Source organism: Lycium barbarum, chromosome 12 (assembly GCF_019175385.1).
Source record: "Lycium barbarum isolate Lr01 chromosome 12, ASM1917538v2, whole genome shotgun sequence".
NCBI classification, from domain to species: Eukaryota; Viridiplantae; Streptophyta; class Magnoliopsida; order Solanales; family Solanaceae; genus Lycium; species Lycium barbarum.
Genome location: NC_083348.1, coordinates 94,632,380 through 94,651,426, shown reverse-complemented (window position 1 = coordinate 94,651,426; position 19,047 = coordinate 94,632,380). Strand labels below are relative to the sequence as shown.

The window sequence follows — 19,047 nt, the reverse complement described above, 5'->3', positions numbered from 1 at the left end:
AAGAAGTTAAATGGTAAGTATCTTAGAATTAAGTCCACATTTAAAATCAGATTTTCTTCCTTAAAAAAAAGCATAAAATCGTGGGTATCCATTAAGCTCAAATCTGGTATACTTTGTAATTTTGTTGATATGTTTTGTAAATAAGGAAAAATATCCTTATGTTTTGTAATATAGAGTCTTAAATAGGTATTATTAGGTCATTTTCCCTTTATATTTTCTCCCTATTTTTAAAAGTTTTACAAATATAACCTCTGAGACTGACAAACTATTAGATTGTCGTCTAACGTATACAAAAAAAATCGATCGCGGTGTAACATTTTCTCATAAAATTTTCAATTTGTTCAAAAGGATCTTTAAGACCGTCTATAAGTTGCAAGAGAAATAAAAGGGATAATCGACGAAAATTCTTGTTCAATTTCGGCTCAAATATTATCTAATTATCCGTAACTTTACATTAAATGATATTTCCCTCTAGTTTAAAAATTCTATATATCTTCTACTACTATACTTCACATGAAAATAGGTGCGAGGCAAAATCACGTTAACTAGCTCCTGTTATTTACTCCAAAAAAAAAAAAATGTGACCTGCTTCTAATTAAGCTTTATCTCATCAAAAGTCATGAAATGATTACTTTTTTTTTATTTCCCATCCGGTGTCCGGTACTCGCATTGGGGCCCAACTAATCCGGATTCATGTCGGGTAGTCTCATATTGAGGGGCAAAGCACTCCCTAACAATGGTGACTCCGTACCCAAGGGGACTCGAACTCGAGACCTTGGTTAAGGATGGAGTAGTACCAGCCATCACACCAATACCATTGTTGGTCACGAAACGATTACTTTAGTTTGCACTTTCTCCTAAAGTTTGATGTTATATATATCATATTGAAATCATATCTATACATTAAAAAGAAAAATAAATTAACAAACAAAATCAACTTTTTGATATCATATTTGCATTCATGAATTGAACACAAAGATTTCAAGCTTCTGTTACAGAATAATAAACGAAAAAATGAATGCATATATATATAACCAAACCCCTAGACTCTTTAAACTAGAGCTGGCTGATATCGGAAGAAGAATAAAAATAAAAATAAAAATAAAATAAAATAAAATAATAATAATAATAATAATAATAATAATAATAAAAACAATGAAAAAAGCAGTCCCTATAGATTTGGATACAATTCCATGGAAGGCACCATGGACTTGTAAATCTCATATATTAGTCTGTTTTCAAACTCAGTATTTGTATAAGCCAATTCAACTTGCCTAGCCTTTGGAATCCTTTTTGCACCAAACATATTCCCATTATTCACATTTCCAGCCAAGTGAAGCATCATATTCATGTAAGCATTCTTGAATTTGTTCCATAACTTTATTGGTGAAAAAATCTTCAATTTCAATTTTGGAATTGCTTTAATTCTCCAAGTTCTCTTTTGGCCGTTTCTACCAAACTTAGTGACCTTTATGTTCTTCCTTGCAGTACCATCTAGACGTTGGTATCTTCTTCTTCTCCATTGTATCTTTAGTAAGCCTCCATTGAATAGATTTTGAACCAAATCCATATTATATTCTCTCTATCTGCCTTTGTGTTTATGTTTATGAGAGAGTTGTAATGGTAGTTGTTTAAGGCAAAGAAATGTTTCTCCTATTTATATATCACTAAGAGAAGAATTTTGTTATGAATTTTTTAATAAAGTTACGTGTGTGATAAAGCAAGAAAGAGGAAGCTAGCTAATTTTCTACTACATTTTTTTAGGTCAGCAGGTCAATAAAGCCTGTGGGGGTGTGGAATTCAATGTTATACTACTCATCCCATCCTAGAAAAATATTTAAATGAGGTTTCGTGGGAAAATATGTTCTCATGGTTTTTGTCTTGCAAGGCTAATTAATAATCTTTCCAATTATAATTTGAGATTAAAAAAAAAAAAAAAAGCAAGACAAGTAATGTGTAAGACAAGATATTAGGCCCTTCGACCTTTAGTGCAGACTGCTGAGTGCCTTTCCTGGCGTAGTGGGTGGACTTTTTTTCACTATTTCAAGTTGTGGTTCTACAAAAATTAATTGCCAAATGATGCAACGCAGTACTTCTTTGGCTCTGCATGATTTGTAGTAAACCTAATATTTTTCTATTATTGTGTAACAATCTCATCTAAAAAGTTAAATTGTCAAAATATAGTACTATTTATTTTAGGCATTTAATTATGTCTTCAACAATTTTGTAACACTTAATGTCTAGTTGTTATCTCGCCTTTCTTTTGTTAACTTTTGAAATCCAACTAATGCGAGTGAAAAGACACAATTTTGTGCCGATTAGAGAATACAAGACAAATAGATAAGAGGATTTCAGAAAATAGAAAGAAATCGTACAAAAAACTGGCAAAAGAAAATCAACCAAAAACAACACGTCACAAGATTACAGAAACTTGCTTTTAGCAATCACAATAATCGTGGGAATTATTTCCTTCTATTTTTTTTAAAATAAATTGTCAAAGCAACATTTTGGCGGTCTCCTTTTCTTCGCTTATTAAGGTTAACACTATTGCCGGATGCAAAGAATGAATAAGAAATTAGGGGATGGTGTTCGGAAATCCCCTAGAAAATCAAAGGCAATAAGAGTCAAAATAACACCAAAATAATTATTAAAAAAAAGAAAAGAGAAAAGAAGAAAGTCAAGCCCTCCAATGAAACAGAAAATGTATAAAGCACGAGTAAATTATATTAAGAAAGAATCCATCTAGAAGTTTGACTGTCAATCTGATATTAGAAAGACATTAGATTCAGCTTGAAGATAGTCCACCAAGACTTCAGCTCGTCGAAATTGGTAGCTCAGCCCATGCCCTCTTTACAAAATAGTATCTAATTGGTAGTTGTTACTTTAAAAAAAAAAATTGCAAACAGTATATTTAGTGGCGGACCCAAGATTTCCGCCGAGGGGCTCAAAATATAAAAAAGTAAACATACGAAGAAGTTTAAGGAGGTTCAACATCTACTATATATACATAAAAAATAATTTTAACCTTGTAAAAACAGTGTTTTTTTCCGCCGAGGGGTTCGGATGAACACTTTTTTTGACATATAAAAAAACATTTTGTCTGACAATTCAATTCTACCAAATTACATTCTCGAGATATACTGATTAATCTGAAAATTGAATAGAACATAAAACATTTTAACAGTCAATTACACATCCTCCCTATGATTTAACATAATTTGCAAGTTATTCTCAAAATCAGATAAAATCTCCACAATGATTAAACTTGTGTAACAAAACAATTTTTACCTTGTCAAGTGATTGTTCTGCCATAGCATTCATAAGTAACCAGATTCTCACTCTTTTTCCCTCTAGTTACATTCTAGAGTTTTAACACTTGCCTTTGTTGTAGTTGTCAAGTGATTTACATTAAAATTTTCTCGATTTATTAAAAATTAAAGTAAATATACATATCAATTAATAATCATTAAATGATAAATGTGTGTATGAAAACTTTTATCGTAACTTAATTAATTTAGGGGTCGTTTGGTGCATGATATAGGCTGAGATATCTCAACACTAATTTTTTATACCGTGTTTGATAGAAGGTATAAATTTATACCTCCTACCAAATACGGTACAAAATGAAGCCTAATACTAAGGGTGAATATCCCACCTTATCCCAAGAAGTGGGATAAATTATAATCCCGAGATAATTTTAACTACCTCCCAAACGACCACTTAATGTAAACACCGACCTTCTTTTCCTTACAAGCTTTTATGAACAAAAAATATTTAGAAAAAAGAAAGGTTTGATTACCAGTTGGTTCTACGCCTTTCCTTTCCCCTCATCTTCATTTCCTTTCCCCTATCTTTGGACAATATCCAATTGGCCCACTTCCTAGAAAAGGCGCATCACCTTTCGCCCAGGTCAACAAACCTAGTTTCAGTAAACAGGCCATCCCTATCCTCTCAAGCAAAGAAGGATGCAAACGCAGGACAAAACCCTTCACCTTAATGGTTTTGCTTATCGGAAAACTGACAACAAAAACTCTCTCTGGACGATAAAGGGCATTAATCTCAACGGCAAAAGAGGAAAACGTGAAGACAAGCGACAATCAGTTACAGAGTTTATTCAAGAAAACAGCCGGAAAATAGAAGAAGCAACATTAGGGCCAGGTGGCGGCTTTGGAATTGGATGTGGTATCGGTGTGGGTCTTGGAGCAGTTGGTGGGCTAGGTTTAGGTGGTTCTGAATGGAACCATCTCAAAATGGTTTTTGGATTGGGTATGGGTTGTGGTGTTGGTATTGGGTTTGGGTATGGGCAAGGGATTGGTGTTGGGTTTTCATGGGATGAATTTAAGTCCAGATTTTTCGAACCCAAAAGTAGTTCCAGAAAGCCACTTGTAATTCGAATCTGATTTTTTTTTTTTTTGCCTGTTCTCTTTTTGTTTGCTAAATATTGTGAATGCACCTTTGTCTTTGCGAATTATCTTCCACACTAGCTTTTGCTTCTACAAAATGCTAGTAGCTGATTATTAGCATTCTAAGCATTTTGACAAGTTCATGTAAATTGTAATTGCACATTTATACTGTCCAGCTTGTTGGGAAAATTGAAAAAGTAATTTAATGGAGCAATTGTAGAAATTTGAATATACATATGGAAGACTTGAAGCAAATTCAAGTTCACCACGACCAGAAATTAGAAAAAAGACACTGAAATAAACTGATATGTAACGTTTACGAAGAGAACCATTCATTCCATGAGGCAAAATTGTAATATTTCATATTCGTGCAGGTGCAGCTTTGCATTTGTCTATTTAACAAATCCTCCATTTTCAGGAGCGGAAAAACTGAAAGTAAAACCTTAGCAAACTGTGCATATATCATGTCTTTTCACCAGCAAAAGAGAACGTAGGCAGTAACTTTTTTTGATTGGTAGAACATAGGCAGTAACATGGAAAGAGAATTTTGTTATAATCTGCTTACAACATACTCACACTACACAAAAATGTTCTCAAGTCAGTGCCCTCGAAACTGCTGTTACGTGTAACAGTATCATACATCTTCCCGATCAGCTAAATCTGTACCAACTACAGTAGAATTCAATAACACTTAGGATACAAATTGAACAATAAGAAAGAAAAATACAAGTTTTTACATGCTAGGATATGCCCTGTGATCAGAGTGGAAAGAAAGAAATCTAGTCTATCCAATTAATCTATTCTTCAAAACAGGTCATTTCTGCAATAACAAGCATGTACTGGGGCAGTGTTTGTTTGAGCCATTCCATCTATCAATTGCCTCAAACTAAACTATCTCCTCCCAGATTCTAAATCTTCCACAGTTGGACCAGAATCCCCTGACAAAGAAATGCCCATAGACCCGTTGTCGTTTCTCTCGTTCGGTCGACTTTCTATTTGAACCTCTGTGATGCGTGTATTATTTGCATCGGCATTTTCACCGTTATCAGCTTGAGCAGTTCCCTGGGACTCCTCCAGCACACGGAAGTACGCATAAGTTGCCCAGCCTAGAAGTACAAAATTGACAGAGTATGACTACAAAAAGGAGGGAAGACAAACCAACAACATCTTCATAGTACATAGAATCCTCTCCATGGCCATATTCTATTCCTTTCTGAGAAACATAAACCAGAACGTTTTTCTAGATCCATTCATTTGTAGGAAGGACAGCTGCCTTTTGTAATGTAGCTCGGCCAAAAGTAAGGCCTTTTCCTTAGTCACATATTTATCAGTTCTTTTGGATTTCGAAGAATAGGTTTACGTTCTTTCAGCCATAGGCTTCCAAGAGGCAATTATCATTACATTTTCCATAGGCCGTGATCCCTCAAGTTACAGAGAGCTATTGAATGAGAGAAAGAACCTTTTATCCATGTATGATGAATTAACTATTGATATGTATATTTACACATCATCTTACAATTAAAGTTGCACACACGCAAAAGTGGTAACAATTTGTGATCATCAGTCCTTCCTCAGAATCAACTACAGAATAAAAATTCCACGCTCCTCGCAAATAATAGTAAGAACATCCTTTGAGATGCATTAAGTAAACAAGTTCGTTCAACTATTTATTTACTCTAATAAGCAGCATAAGTTTAACATGAAAGAGAAAGCTTCTAATATTCTATCACAAGAATTTTCACAGCACTGTGACAAGTGGAGGAATGAGGGCAGACCTTGATCATGATATGGAGGTGGGAAAAACTGCAGATAGCATAATGCTGCAACTACAAGACCTGAAAAAAAAAATCCTGAGATTTCATTGTTGTCTTGCCCAGTCTTATTGTAAGTGTGTTTACCCCACTCTACAACTACGATGATTCTTTATGTAAAGATACAAACAACAAATAAAACCTAAGAACACGCACCAATTAGACCTCCAGCAAACACATCCTGCCAATGATGCCAATAGTCATCCACCCGAGAAATGGCAACCAGAGATGCAAGAAGAAGAGGAAGTAACACAAGACACAGTTTCGCAACATGTCCTCTACAGTCAAAGACTTGTATCTTGCCAGATAAATAAAGCGATAGAAAGCCAAGACCAGCAAAGGACCCTGCAAGTTGGTCCGACTCAAAGGTTGAGATAAAAAATAAAGAAGCAACATAGACACATTCTGAAACGCTGTAAATTTCAAGTCTTCTCGACACATGCAATCTTTGCCCTACAAGGCATGAGAACATGCTTTCTACTTACAGGAGGTATGCCCACTTGGAAAACTCTTATGCCCTTCCTTGATAACATTTTTATCACCATGGCATACAACATCTCCCCATTTATTGTAAACCTGTTGACCCATCAATACTTAAGCATATAGATAAAATACTAACTTACAACTGAGAAGCATAAAGCATAACCATCATGGAAACATACATCTTTTCCATCTGGAAAACAGCGCCAGAAGAAGTCTGGCCTGGGCCGTCCAACTGCATCTTTTATAGCATCTGTGATAACAGCTGTTACCAGAACAGAGAACAACAGCCCTGCCATCACAACATAATTAGAGGACGACTATCATAAAGCTTTTACGGTGAGAACAACTATAAACGACTCCCACTAAAACTAGCCAAATTCAAAGAATAGCTTACCTAATATGGCATGATGAAGATCATAGACATCTCTTCGCCGAAAATAAACGAGCAAAAAAACAACCATAGGCAGCAGAACAGCATACATCTGATAAATGTTAGATATTTTGAAATCTGAATATGAGGTACTAATCGCCTCCACAAAGTAATTTTGTAGCTACTGAGTGAAGAATGAGGATCAACTCACCGGCACAGCCCAAATAGGTACAGTATTACTTTTTAAAGGATACTTGAGATCTTCCATCATGTCTTTCCCGACAAACCGATAAAACGGATGGATAGCATTCAAAAGGATAACTATCATAAAAAGTAGTATTAGGATCATCCAGTCATTCAAATGGGTCCTTGCCACCGTAATACCATGAGACCTCACAGTATGTGATACAAGCTGGGCGTCCCTCATTCTGCCCTGCTTAGAACATGCAAAAATAAGAACTTGAGTATCTTTTTTAATTAATTCCAATGACTTATTTATCTAAATTTGTAATAAGCTGCATATATGAACACAAGATAATCTCCTTGTTAGAATTTCAGAGCCATAACAAGGTCATTTGCATCCGAAATCTATTATACACCCAGGTAGATATTGTTTATTTCATCACACAAGGTGAAAAACCAGATTGCCACATCTACAAAAATTATATAGTCAATCATAAATTTTGTTTATAGAAATAAATTAAACATTATATTCTAAGGTAAAGTATAGACTGTATCAGGGTGATCGTTGGTCAAAATGTTGAAGCAAGTGTGACATGCCTATAAAAGAACTCAAGCATATTGGAAGCCCCAAATATCAAATAAATGGCTCATGATCAATCTAAAATGAGTTGTGGCTGAAAGGGACAAATGGCAGTTTGAACAGACATGCTTCCAATAAAACCATGGTACCCGCATGGTTCCAAATGCATCTTAGAAAAATTAGCCAAAGCTCATTTTGTCAAGTTACACTAGCTGTACATGACTCGTGACAGGTCACAGGACAGTCCAGTCTTTTGAGTTCGCATATATCTTCAGCAAGTGCTCACCAAATATCAGGACCAAACGTATCCTATACCCTTCCTTCATCTTCAAGTCTTGTATACTATATTTTATAAATGGAACAACCCATGCCTCCTACTTACTCCCATCCCAATTCCTTAACTACATCAAAGGTGAGAAATATATACCTGGTGTTTCTCGTGTGCTATCAGCGGCAGAAACTGTTGAGAAAATCCAGCAGAAGTTTCCAACCTTTGACTTGATCCGTTCTGATTGAAAGCCAAAAATCAGTCAATTGTCAGTAAATTTGGAACTAAAACTTATCATTGTCTCAAGGGTAACAAGCTAAATCTCATGGTTCTCATTGCTTATCTAAGACTTGAAACTACTACAGTCCATGGTTCATACAAGCTCTTGCTTATCTAAGACTTGAAAATCAACCGATAAATATCTAGAGATAAGTAGTCTTTCTATCAAATAAGAGGTGCAATACAGCGATAACATAGTTAATCATACAACACGTAGAAAGAACAGCATTGTGAGACAGTCAAAGCAAAAAAGAAAGGACAAAGTTCTTAAAATATTATGTAGTTAGTGCAGTTGCATCAATCCTAAATTTTTCAAGGACTGAACAACTTGTCTCCAACTAATGAACTATTCAATAGTAATTAAAGGTAATCTTTTCAAACCTTAGAATTCAGATGCCTTTCACATAGAGCCCGTTTGGATTGGCTTATAAGTTGGTCAAACTAGCTTATAAGCCATTTTTAACTTATTTGGGTGTTTGATAAAATAGAAAACAGCTTCAATTAAGTTAAAAAAATGCTTAAATAAGCCAAAACCAAGAAGTTGCTCAACCCCAACTTCTTCTTTTTTGGCTTAAAAATCATTTTGGTTTGACTAACAACTTTACTTTTTTATCCCTTATATTTCTGTTAATTCTAATACTGCCCTTACTTCTAAAAACTCTTTAAGCACTTTTATCCAAACACATAACTGCTTATTTACAAAATAACTTTCGACACTTAAAAAGTACTTTAACCACTTATGCTTAAAAGCCACTTTTTTCAGCTAATCCAAACGGACTCATAATAAAAGAGAACACACTTCATCTAGAAATGAAAGTATAAAAATGACATTACATCAGAGAGAGAGAGAGAGCTATAATTGGGAAAGAAAAGATTTTACTAAAGTCACCAACATTGTGAGGGCTAAAGCATTAAATCAAATATGGGTCATAATTTCAATCGTCGTTATCTTTTACAATGTACACAAAAGGCACATAATCTTGACGAACCTGAGACCGTAGAAAGCCTCTGAAATTCATGAAAAAGAATAAAGATCTCAAGTCCCACCACGGCATTGACGATTTAAAGCAACCAAGGGGAAAAGAAATTAAAACTTAAAATTCGAAGAGGGAAAAACAAGCAAGAAATGGAGTAATAATGAATCAAGACACTGAGTAATAAATAAGAGCACTATTCACAACAGTGACAGTAAGACCTAGATTCCACATAGAAAAAGCGAGCACAAAAACACGTTCACACAACGTTTTTTAGTAAACCCCTTATCCACGTGAATTGAAACAAATAAAAATATAAGTAGCAGTTGTCAGCATGCATTAACAAAGTCAACCCAGGAAAAAAGTACAAAAAAAGAAAAAGCTTAAGAATGATAAAAAGACATTGTAAACTTTCTAATTAATAAAACTAAAAAGAAAAGTGGAACTTTCTGTTAAAACTTTTGGCAAAAAAAAAAAATCATTGATGCTGTAAACTAAAACGAACAACAATGGAAATGAGGAACGTGACCTACCTACCCAGCACAATTGAATCAACGAAACGATATTTAGAATTTCTGATGGGACTGTAAATTTCTCAGTGTAAATGAGAAATTTCTGTTCTGGCGCACCGGGGCTTTGTTTGGTGAGGTGTTCTCTTTTTTTGCTGATGTGTTATGATACGGTGTCTACAATCATGAATGACACGTTTGTTCGTTGCAAAATTGTTGCCCTGCTGTCAACTGCCATGTATGCCAAATGCAAAATGTACTTTCTCCAAAGTATATGTTGTTAATTCACTTGTAATTTGGTACAATTATTAATAGAAGTTTCCCCTAAACGTAGTAGTTTATTGTTGTCAACTTTTAGTTTGATATTATTATAATTGTGCCGCTAAAAAGCGTGTGCTTTGTTTTTTTTCTTTTTTCCAAATATAAGTGTTAGTTGAGACAATTTTAAACTGGAGTTCGACGTTGCGAGTATCAATTTGCTATATTTAGTCATTGTCCATTTGATTCTGATTCAATTCCACTGTTTTTGACTAATAAATAAATCAAATCAAATATTATTGATTATTTTAACAAATTCATACAAGACTATGGTATTGACGAACACGTCACCTTATTAAATGGTTTGAGTTATTTTGATACTAGTGATTATGTCAGCGCTAAAAGAAAAATTAAAATAATCTATGTAATGGAGTGATTTTTATTAAAAAAAAAATCATTACTTTCTATAGGAATTCCTTTTATATAAAGTTGGTGAGTAACACTTAACCTTTCTCTATTGACGATATAAGTTGAGCAGTAATCAATTAAGTAATCTAACCGAGGAAAAAATAATTTATAAACTCATGATCTCGAAATAGCACATACAACAAAAATTGCTAACGATGAATATATATGAATTTAGAATCCATGTGTGATCTAATGTACTTGATAATGGCTATGCGACAATTTCTCAGATTGTATCTCAAAGATTCATTGCAAAAATACAACTTCCTAACGATTGAAAATTAAAAATAGTAAAATTAATTCTTAAAGAAAATCGAATATATATCTAACCTTATAACTCTCTCGTTTACATACACAAACCGAATGACAAAAGATATTGAGAAATTATAAAATATAATTTGAGTAATTAAAAGTGAAACCGCTTTAGGGCACTGAATATAAAACGGACTTTAACTTGCATCTATCCTTTTTTTTCCTGAACTCAAAAGATAATTATCACAATAACTAAAAGTTAATTCATGAAATTGATCTACATGATTTTTTAGATAATATAGGATAAAATAATACAACAATATAATATTTAGAACACTTGTAGAAGGTGAAATTGAGTTGACCGTTATTTTCTTTTTTACTTGATAATCTTTTGAATTGATTAGAGGTTACAGTAGTCTTTATAGGAACTTCATAATTTTAGTGCCAAATATTTGTTGCCATAAAAATCCACTCAATTTATGCGGAGAATTTTCATTATTTTGTTTCATGTGAATTTAATTTTTTTCATTGTTTTAATTTGTATCAAGAAAGGAAAAAGAAAAATGCAATATAAAAATAAAAAGCACCTCACCCGTCAAGCTCTATGTTTTCCAACTCAAAAATAGAAACCAAACCCAATTCATTTCTCCTCCTCCACTGAAAAATATTTCGCGATAGAATTTCCGACCTATCTGTTCCCCCTCTTTCTCTGTCATATATTGAAAGATTGAGCCACAATTGTTAGAATAAAAAAATACAATTAATTAGTATGTACCTCATCAAGTTTTACATACATTTTGCGAGCTTGTAAGGAGGTCATATTTTGACCTTTACAATGCCGAGAAATGAAGCTCCACCTTCATAGCAATGAGCAATCAAAATTTGAAGAGCGACTCCACCTTCATAGCAATGGGCAATCAATAAGATCATGTACTACGTGGGCTGTTATGAACATTTATTTTGTGAGGCTTTTTAAGCCATTTAGTTAGTAGTTTATTCATAAAAAAATCAAAAAAAAAAGGAGAAAAATGATAAATAGGAATGGTGGTCATAGACAGGTGTCACATCACCTTGTTTATGCCTAACTTTATATTAATTTTTCAATGTTTAGATACTCTTTGAAATTCAACTTCAATTTTTTTTCTTTTAGTTTCTCTCAAATATTGTCCACACATTGAAGCTCGATTAATCTAAAGGTCAGTTACGTGAGATCTATTAAAGAAAAAAGTATTTCTTACAGAGATTCTTTTCATATTCAGATTCCGAATTTAAGATTTCTAATTAATGATAGAAAGATTGTGTATGTATATATTTATACTAGCAAACTATGCCCGTGCGATGCATGAGGCCCAACATGATTAATCTGATTACTCACTTTAGTTAGTCTTTATAATTTGTATATTTTGCAAATGATACTGTAATTTTCCTTAGTGAGTCTCGATATTTTGTTTTTCCTCTTATTTTTCCCCTTAATTTCTCAATTGTTGTTAAAATTTGTCTTTATTTCTTAACTCCGTGTCTAGTCAAACATAGACACTTATATTGAGACAGAGGGGGGATATGCCAAATGAAGGAAATGAAAGGACAATTAAGACATTGCAGACTCGTGAGGACTTAAAAAGTAAACATACAAGAGGTAGAATTAATGTTCAACTTCTAAAATGTACACATATTAGTCCCTACTTAGAGTACAATTTCAGTTGTTTTTTGTACAACTTATTGTTATTGTGTTCGTCCACTTTGGGCGTTTATATATAATATAATATATATAAAAATTAAAAAAAAATTATCTTATTTTGATTATGCCTGCCTCGTTTTATATTTAGTAAGTTGACAATTCAAATATCCTACATGCCAAGTTTATAATCACAAGATTCATAGGAAATTTTATTATATTATTCACATTTTTAATTTAGAATCACAAGATTTGAAAGTCTATCTTTATTTCTTAAACTCCGTGTCTAGTCAAACGTAGGCACTTAAATTGAGACAGAGGGAGTATATGCTAAATGAAGGAAATGAAAGGACAATTTAGATACTGCGGACCCGTGGGGACTTAAACAAGTAAATACACAAGAAGTAGAATTAATGTTCAACTTCTGAATGCAGTTGCTTTTGGTACAACTTATTGTTGCTGTGTTTATCCATCTTGGGCGTTTATTATACATAAAAAAAAAACATAGAATAGAAAAATAGACATATATATATTTAGTACTATGGCCAAGTAATATGGGACGAAGGGAGTACTTCATTTATTAATTCTTAAAGAACGTGAAAAGTCAAGTATAGTAATATAGCCAAGTAATATGGGACGAATGGAGTACTTCATCTATCAATTCTTAAAGCCAAGTAATATGAGACAGAGAGAATACTTCATTTATTAATTCTTAAAGAACGTGAAAGTCAAAAGTGGAATAAATAAAAGTGCACGGAAGAAATAAATGTGTTGGAGAATTAAAATTGAATCTTTTTGTACAAACACGTGTCCATTCATCATTAATGAAATTGGCAAAATTTATAATATAATCTAACATGTCCTTCACCAATGAAATAGGGTACAACATGGAATGCTCTATGTACAATTTGTTAATGATGTGTTGGTCCTCCTTTGACACTTACATATAATAGAAATGCATCCACCACAATCATAGCACTAAAACAAGACTCGCTTTGGATCCCCCACTCCCAACCATGACCAAGAATTGACGCATCAATCGATGAGGTGGTCAAAGATGCAAAATGTTTCTGAACAGCTATATATGTGGAGTACCGTTCTTCAGAAAAAGAAAAAGAAAACACCAGCTACAGCTCTTTGCTTCGATACGGGCGCTTGACTAACAACCATGTGCTAGGGCTAGGCTGGCTACGCAACTAACTAACGAAACCAGAAACTGAATAAAAACAAAAAACGAATTATGAATAAGATGGTAGAACGTAATGTTTATACTGCTAAAGTTTATATTTTATTGTAAAAGGAACTCTTTAAGTTATTGACATCCCTATAATAGTTTAGTTACATAAATGACCAGTTGAATACACGGACATCCTACTAACGAGGCGTTTGGACATGGTTTGAAACCATGTTTGGATATGCAATTTGAATTTCTTAAGTTATATATTTTTTACAAACATAAAACCCCCACAAATTGTGAAAACTATTAACATATTATCAATTCTTATACAATCTTACCAAATGAGCAAGTCATAGTTTATAACAAAATTAATATGTTACTAGAAGGTCTTTCTAAAAAATACAACATCAATTGATCAAATTTTAGTTCAATAAAAAAGAAAATTTAACATGAATAGTAATGTAACTGCTCATTAATATAATCCTCCCACATGGTAGACATAAATAAAGATTGGTAAATGGCTGGTGGGAGTAATTGTTAAACATATCTACCAACTTATGAGTCTTTTTTTACAAAGTGTAAACTTATGGGTCAATTTTTATATTTAAATTTTTTGAAACCCTAAATCATGAGATGAAATGTATGTCCAAATGCTGATTGCATCTCATGGTTTCAAATCATGATTTCAAATCGCATGTCGAAACGCCTACTAAGAACGAGCAAAGTCAAAGGATCAAAGAACGAGTTTATTTTTTTGGGTGAGATTTGACTCATGCAATGAAATAATGTATGATGAAATTATTTGTTAGTTGCAACTTCAATTTGATCCGAAAGCACTTGGTTTTGTTAATGATCAACGTCATTTTTGCAATATCTCTCTGTGATCTGGTCCCTTGGCTTTCTTTAAGAGTTACTACTTACTATAGTTTACAATGAGCAATTTGAAATATGGCCTCTTTGAGTGGTCGGATAGTCAACAGGTTTAGATAATAGGGTTCTGGATAGTCATGACATATTTATATATTAAGGTGGTATTTAATTGAATTGACATGTTCTATTATTAGACGTGGAAGGATAAGTTTCCAATCTATCTGTACTACGAATTGGACTTCATCTACTATACTACTTGAACCAATCCTTTGTTAGCCTACCTAATAGCACAATTTAGATATAGGTGTATATTTGGATTACAATTGGCTACTATCAGCATTCACTTGTTTATTCTTTTAATTTGTGTTTTCCCCTTCCTTATTTTTGGGACATGCTGGTTGCTAATTTACTAGTTCTATATTTATATATATACATATATATACACTAGATGATGAAAGCCCGTGTTAGCACGGGCCCAACACAAAAAATAGTCTCACACTTTTTTTTAGTCTGTCTAAAAAGAATGATATATTTTTATGTTTAGAAATCATTTAACTTGAAACTTCCCTTTTTACCTTTAATGAAATGATTTAAATCTACACAAATATTTATGACTTATTTTAGACCACAAGTTTTAAAGATCTTTTTTTTTTTTAAACTTCGTGCCTAGTCAAACTACGTCACATAAATTAGGACAAAGAGAGTACCTTTTAGTAATATAATTATGGAATTTTTATTATAGAAAGTATTATAATTCAATTAATTGAAAAATCAATAAATTATTTTACTTAATCCGCTTCTCCCATATATGACTTTCCTGGTTTGGTTCTCTAAATGAAAGATTTGAAATACACCTTCTCCTACCGAGTTTCATGCCATCATCTCTTTCTACTTAATAACACTGAAAAGTGCTTTCATGTGTTAGCATCTGTTGTAGTCTTAAATTTTTAAGTATAGACCAACTTCATCATTTTAAGAAAATATGTGTATACGTTTCTTGACCGTTTATATTTCGTCTTCTTGATGCTATTCCTCATTATTTGTGTGAGATGTATGTGTCTAAAATTAGTGCATTTTATCCTTACCCAAAGGTATAAATTTTAAATCTTTTGGTTTTATGACTTCTTTAGTGGTTTTTGTGTTCAATTTAAATCGTTATTTTTTTTTCCTGAATTTCTCTTCTTTAAGTTTTCTCTAAGCATACCTTTATCATTTTCTGAACTTATTATCATTATTTAAATGCCCTTTTTTTTTTGCAATTGTCTCATATCTTTTAAACTATTAGGGAGTTTGTCTATTACAAATTAAAAAACTTTATCCTAATAAAATATTTGGATCCTATCATTGTAAAAATATTGAAGCACACTACTAATCATTTCAATTTTTCATATCACTATTATGGGCCTAATTCATTATATTTTTCACAAATTGTTGAAAGAAAAAATTCTATTTTCAAAGTAAATATGCTATACAGTTTATGAGGTGTTAGGTTTGTAGGATATTTTGTTTTTAATGAAACATTTATTAAGTCATATAAAAGTAAATTGATTCCTCATTTGCTCTAGAAGTTGATCAAATAGACATAAAAAATTGACCTTAAAATAAAATTTGATAAGCAAATATTTGAAATTGGTAAATTAGTGAGGTGATTCTTGTCAGCTCTTTCTTATTCTTATTTAACATGATTGAGATGTTGGATAGGGTGTAATACAATTTTCTTCATTTTTTGCCTTTAGCAATTAATTTTAGGAATAATTTCAATAATATACAATCCAGCAAAAAATATTACATGTACGTAGTTCTATTTTTAATTTACATCTGTATAGCCAACTTTTTTTACAATAGTGTTTATGCACACGATATACAATATTATACACTTACTGTAAATAATGTGTCGATGTTATATAAAAGTGTATAATAATGTATAAAAGGGTCATTAAGTTTTGGTAGGACCCACAACACACATGTGGATACTCACCTTAATTTTTTTTTGGTTGACGACGATACCACTCATGCTTCTATAATAGGTAATATATATATATATATATATATATATATAGCATTTGGCATCTTTTCCCCCTTCTAATACTCCAAAGACAAAGTCGAGAGTATTGATGATTTTTGGAAATATTAACTATATCAATCAGAATAATGAAGAGGTGTATAACACTCAAACCTCCCTATAACAACACCGTTGGGTCTGGAATTTTTTAGTTGTTATGGAGAATTGCTGTTATACACCTATAACAACATTTGTCATTTAAATAAAAGCTGACTGTTATAGGCAAAAAATATGCATAGAATCTATTTTTTAATGTTTAAAAAAAAATATTTAAATTTTAAATCTCAAAGATATGAGTGCTTCACTAATTAAACATTAAAGAAAGTTAATACAATTTCAATAAATTCATAACTGAATTTATATAGTTTTAAGCTCCAAAGCACACATTTTAAATCTACAATACTTGAAAATTAAATTCTTTCAAGATTGATGGGAGAAATTTTATTGTAGCTTGTTTAGTAGAATCCAATCTCTAGTGGTGATGAATTTACAAAGATTTGCGTCTAAATTTTCAGCAAATGGGTATCCAATCAAGTAAGAGTTGAACCGTTGAATCTTCTAATCCAGTCAAGTAACAATAGGTTGAGGTTCTTCATCAGCACTTTCATTGTCGACTTAGGCTTCCATATTCTTGAGCTTGTTCTCTCACTCCAATGACATGGGCAATAATCTCTTCATCAGTGAAAGTGTCAATGATCAGAAGTTGCATCAAACTCCACATATGTATTATATATAATATTTTGTCATAAATATAGTATACTAAGGTATCAAATTAAATATTTGGTCAAAATCTATACTATTTATTATTGGTAATCATAGATATTCTATTTTATAAAAATTGTTAATAATTATATTACCAAAAAAAGCAGATAGCTGTTATATAGGGGTTGATTTTACAAAGAGCGTACTGTTATAAAGTTGGTTGTTGCTGTTATAGGCAGAATGTTGTTATAGAGAAGTAAAATATAACATAAAAATCAATTTCGAAAAATCTTAGCTGTTATAGAGAGATGCTGCTATACACAGATGTCATTATAGAGAGGTCTGACTGTACTTGTAATTCAGCTGTTTAGTAAAACAAAGGTACTAAATTCGCACTCCTAACATGTAGATGCCTATTTGTCACTCTAAACTTATTTGTTTGTCAAATGCTTTCTAGCCCATGTTTTCGGGAGGAAAACAATCTAAAGATACATAGTTCTCAAGATTTATAAAAATATTTGTTTCACTAGTTAACATTGTGATTATATGTTAAAAAAAATACGGAATCAGACCACAAGAAAACATAGTTACTGAAGTTTTTCCAAATATTTTATGTAGAAGATCTTGTTCTTCTTAAGAATTTTCCACAAAGTTTTTCAGAGAGGGACTTTCTCTTGTTTTATGTTTCAAAGAAGAATGTCGACGGTATTCTGATAAGAAGTTCCTAACGTATTGTGAGGAAACAGTGATTGTGCTTTTTCTTTTTTCCTTTTTAATTGTATTTTCTTTATATAAATATGTACAAATAAATTTAATTTATTTATTTAAACAAGAAGCTGAGTTGACCCACATGAATGCCTAACTTCAATATCCTACATTTTCCCTTTTGTACTTCGGGTTCATCAAGTTTCATTTGATCTTCTTTTTTGGTTTAATTAAGTGTAGATTAGCCAGTTTTCTCTTTCTCTGTTAACTTAAGACTAAGCGAGTAATCTCCCTACTCTTTGCTTTTCTTCTCAATTTTCTTTCCTCAATTCATACCAAACGAATAAAAAAGAAAAAAAAAAAGAGAAAGCAACAAAAATCACGATGAACTATGAAAGTGAAGACGAGGTACATCGCAGAGAATGAAGATCAAGCTTGAATTCAAGTTGATTTTATGTCTTCCAGGCGTTCATCTTGTATCTATTTTTTTTGTATAATAAGACACATTTCCTACTTAATTTACTGAATACTTGCTGTAAAGCAGCATGTTCAATAAAAGGAGGACAAATTGATGTAGTAAGAAGTAGTGTGTACAAAAAAGAAAAAGAAATCTATGAAGAATGAAGGTACGAAGTAAATCGAGGGAGAATACTTAGAGTCCGGAACCAAAATGCCCCCCAAAAAAACATTTTGAACCAAAATACCCCAATAAAAAAAAAGTTAACAAAGTACCTTTAGCGCAGTAAAATACTGCGTTATAGCACTTCACGGAGACGGAGCCGTTAAGTGCTATAACGCAGTATTTTACTGCACTATACAAAAATTTCGCTCACCTATAACGCAGTAAAATGCTGCGCTATAGGAGTCCGTCATTTTCAATAACTCCACATTTTCACTCCTCTTTACGTAGTTTATCTTTTTTATATAGTTTAGCCGTATATTAATCATGTTTTGAGATTCCGGAACTTCAATATTTTATATAGAACTCTAGTTATATTTGTACAATTAATAAAATAGGCTC

The 19,047-nt window shown here is 32.3% G+C and overlaps 3 protein-coding genes across 8 annotated transcripts; 1 reads left to right on the top strand and 2 right to left on the bottom strand.

Moving 5' to 3' along the window:
• Positions 1-1,171: 1,171 nt before the first annotated feature.
• On the bottom strand, positions 1,172-1,570 carry LOC132624677 (uncharacterized). The gene has a single exon (XM_060339420.1). It carries the CDS (start codon positions 1,568-1,570, stop codon positions 1,172-1,174), a length of 399 nt encoding a protein of 132 aa, XP_060195403.1.
• A 2,395-nt stretch (positions 1,571-3,965) lies between these two features.
• Positions 3,966-4,400, top strand: LOC132624676 (protein TRIGALACTOSYLDIACYLGLYCEROL 5, chloroplastic). The gene has a single exon (XM_060339419.1). The coding sequence runs from the start codon at positions 3,966-3,968 to the stop codon at positions 4,398-4,400; it is 435 nt and encodes a 144-aa protein (XP_060195402.1).
• A 532-nt stretch (positions 4,401-4,932) lies between these two features.
• LOC132623786 (putative lipid phosphate phosphatase 3, chloroplastic) lies at positions 4,933-10,031 on the bottom strand. 6 transcript variants are annotated; one of them, XM_060338599.1, is made up of 9 exons: positions 9,885-10,031; positions 8,258-8,338; positions 7,279-7,503; positions 7,092-7,179; positions 6,877-6,986; positions 6,700-6,790; positions 6,371-6,559; positions 6,179-6,238; positions 4,933-5,509 (listed from the first exon to the last, which is right to left on the bottom strand). In XM_060338599.1, the coding sequence occupies exons 3-9, from the start codon at positions 7,492-7,494 to the stop codon at positions 5,295-5,297; spliced, it is 969 nt and encodes a 322-aa protein (XP_060194582.1). In that variant the 5' UTR covers positions 7,495-7,503; positions 8,258-8,338; positions 9,885-10,031; the 3' UTR covers positions 4,933-5,294. The 6 variants fall into 6 exon arrangements, with proteins under 6 accessions (XP_060194582.1, XP_060194580.1, XP_060194584.1 ...); XM_060338597.1 differs by having other exon boundaries at positions 7,279-7,500; XM_060338601.1 differs by having other exon boundaries at positions 9,889-10,017.
• Between the last annotated feature and the right edge of the window lie 9,016 nt (positions 10,032-19,047).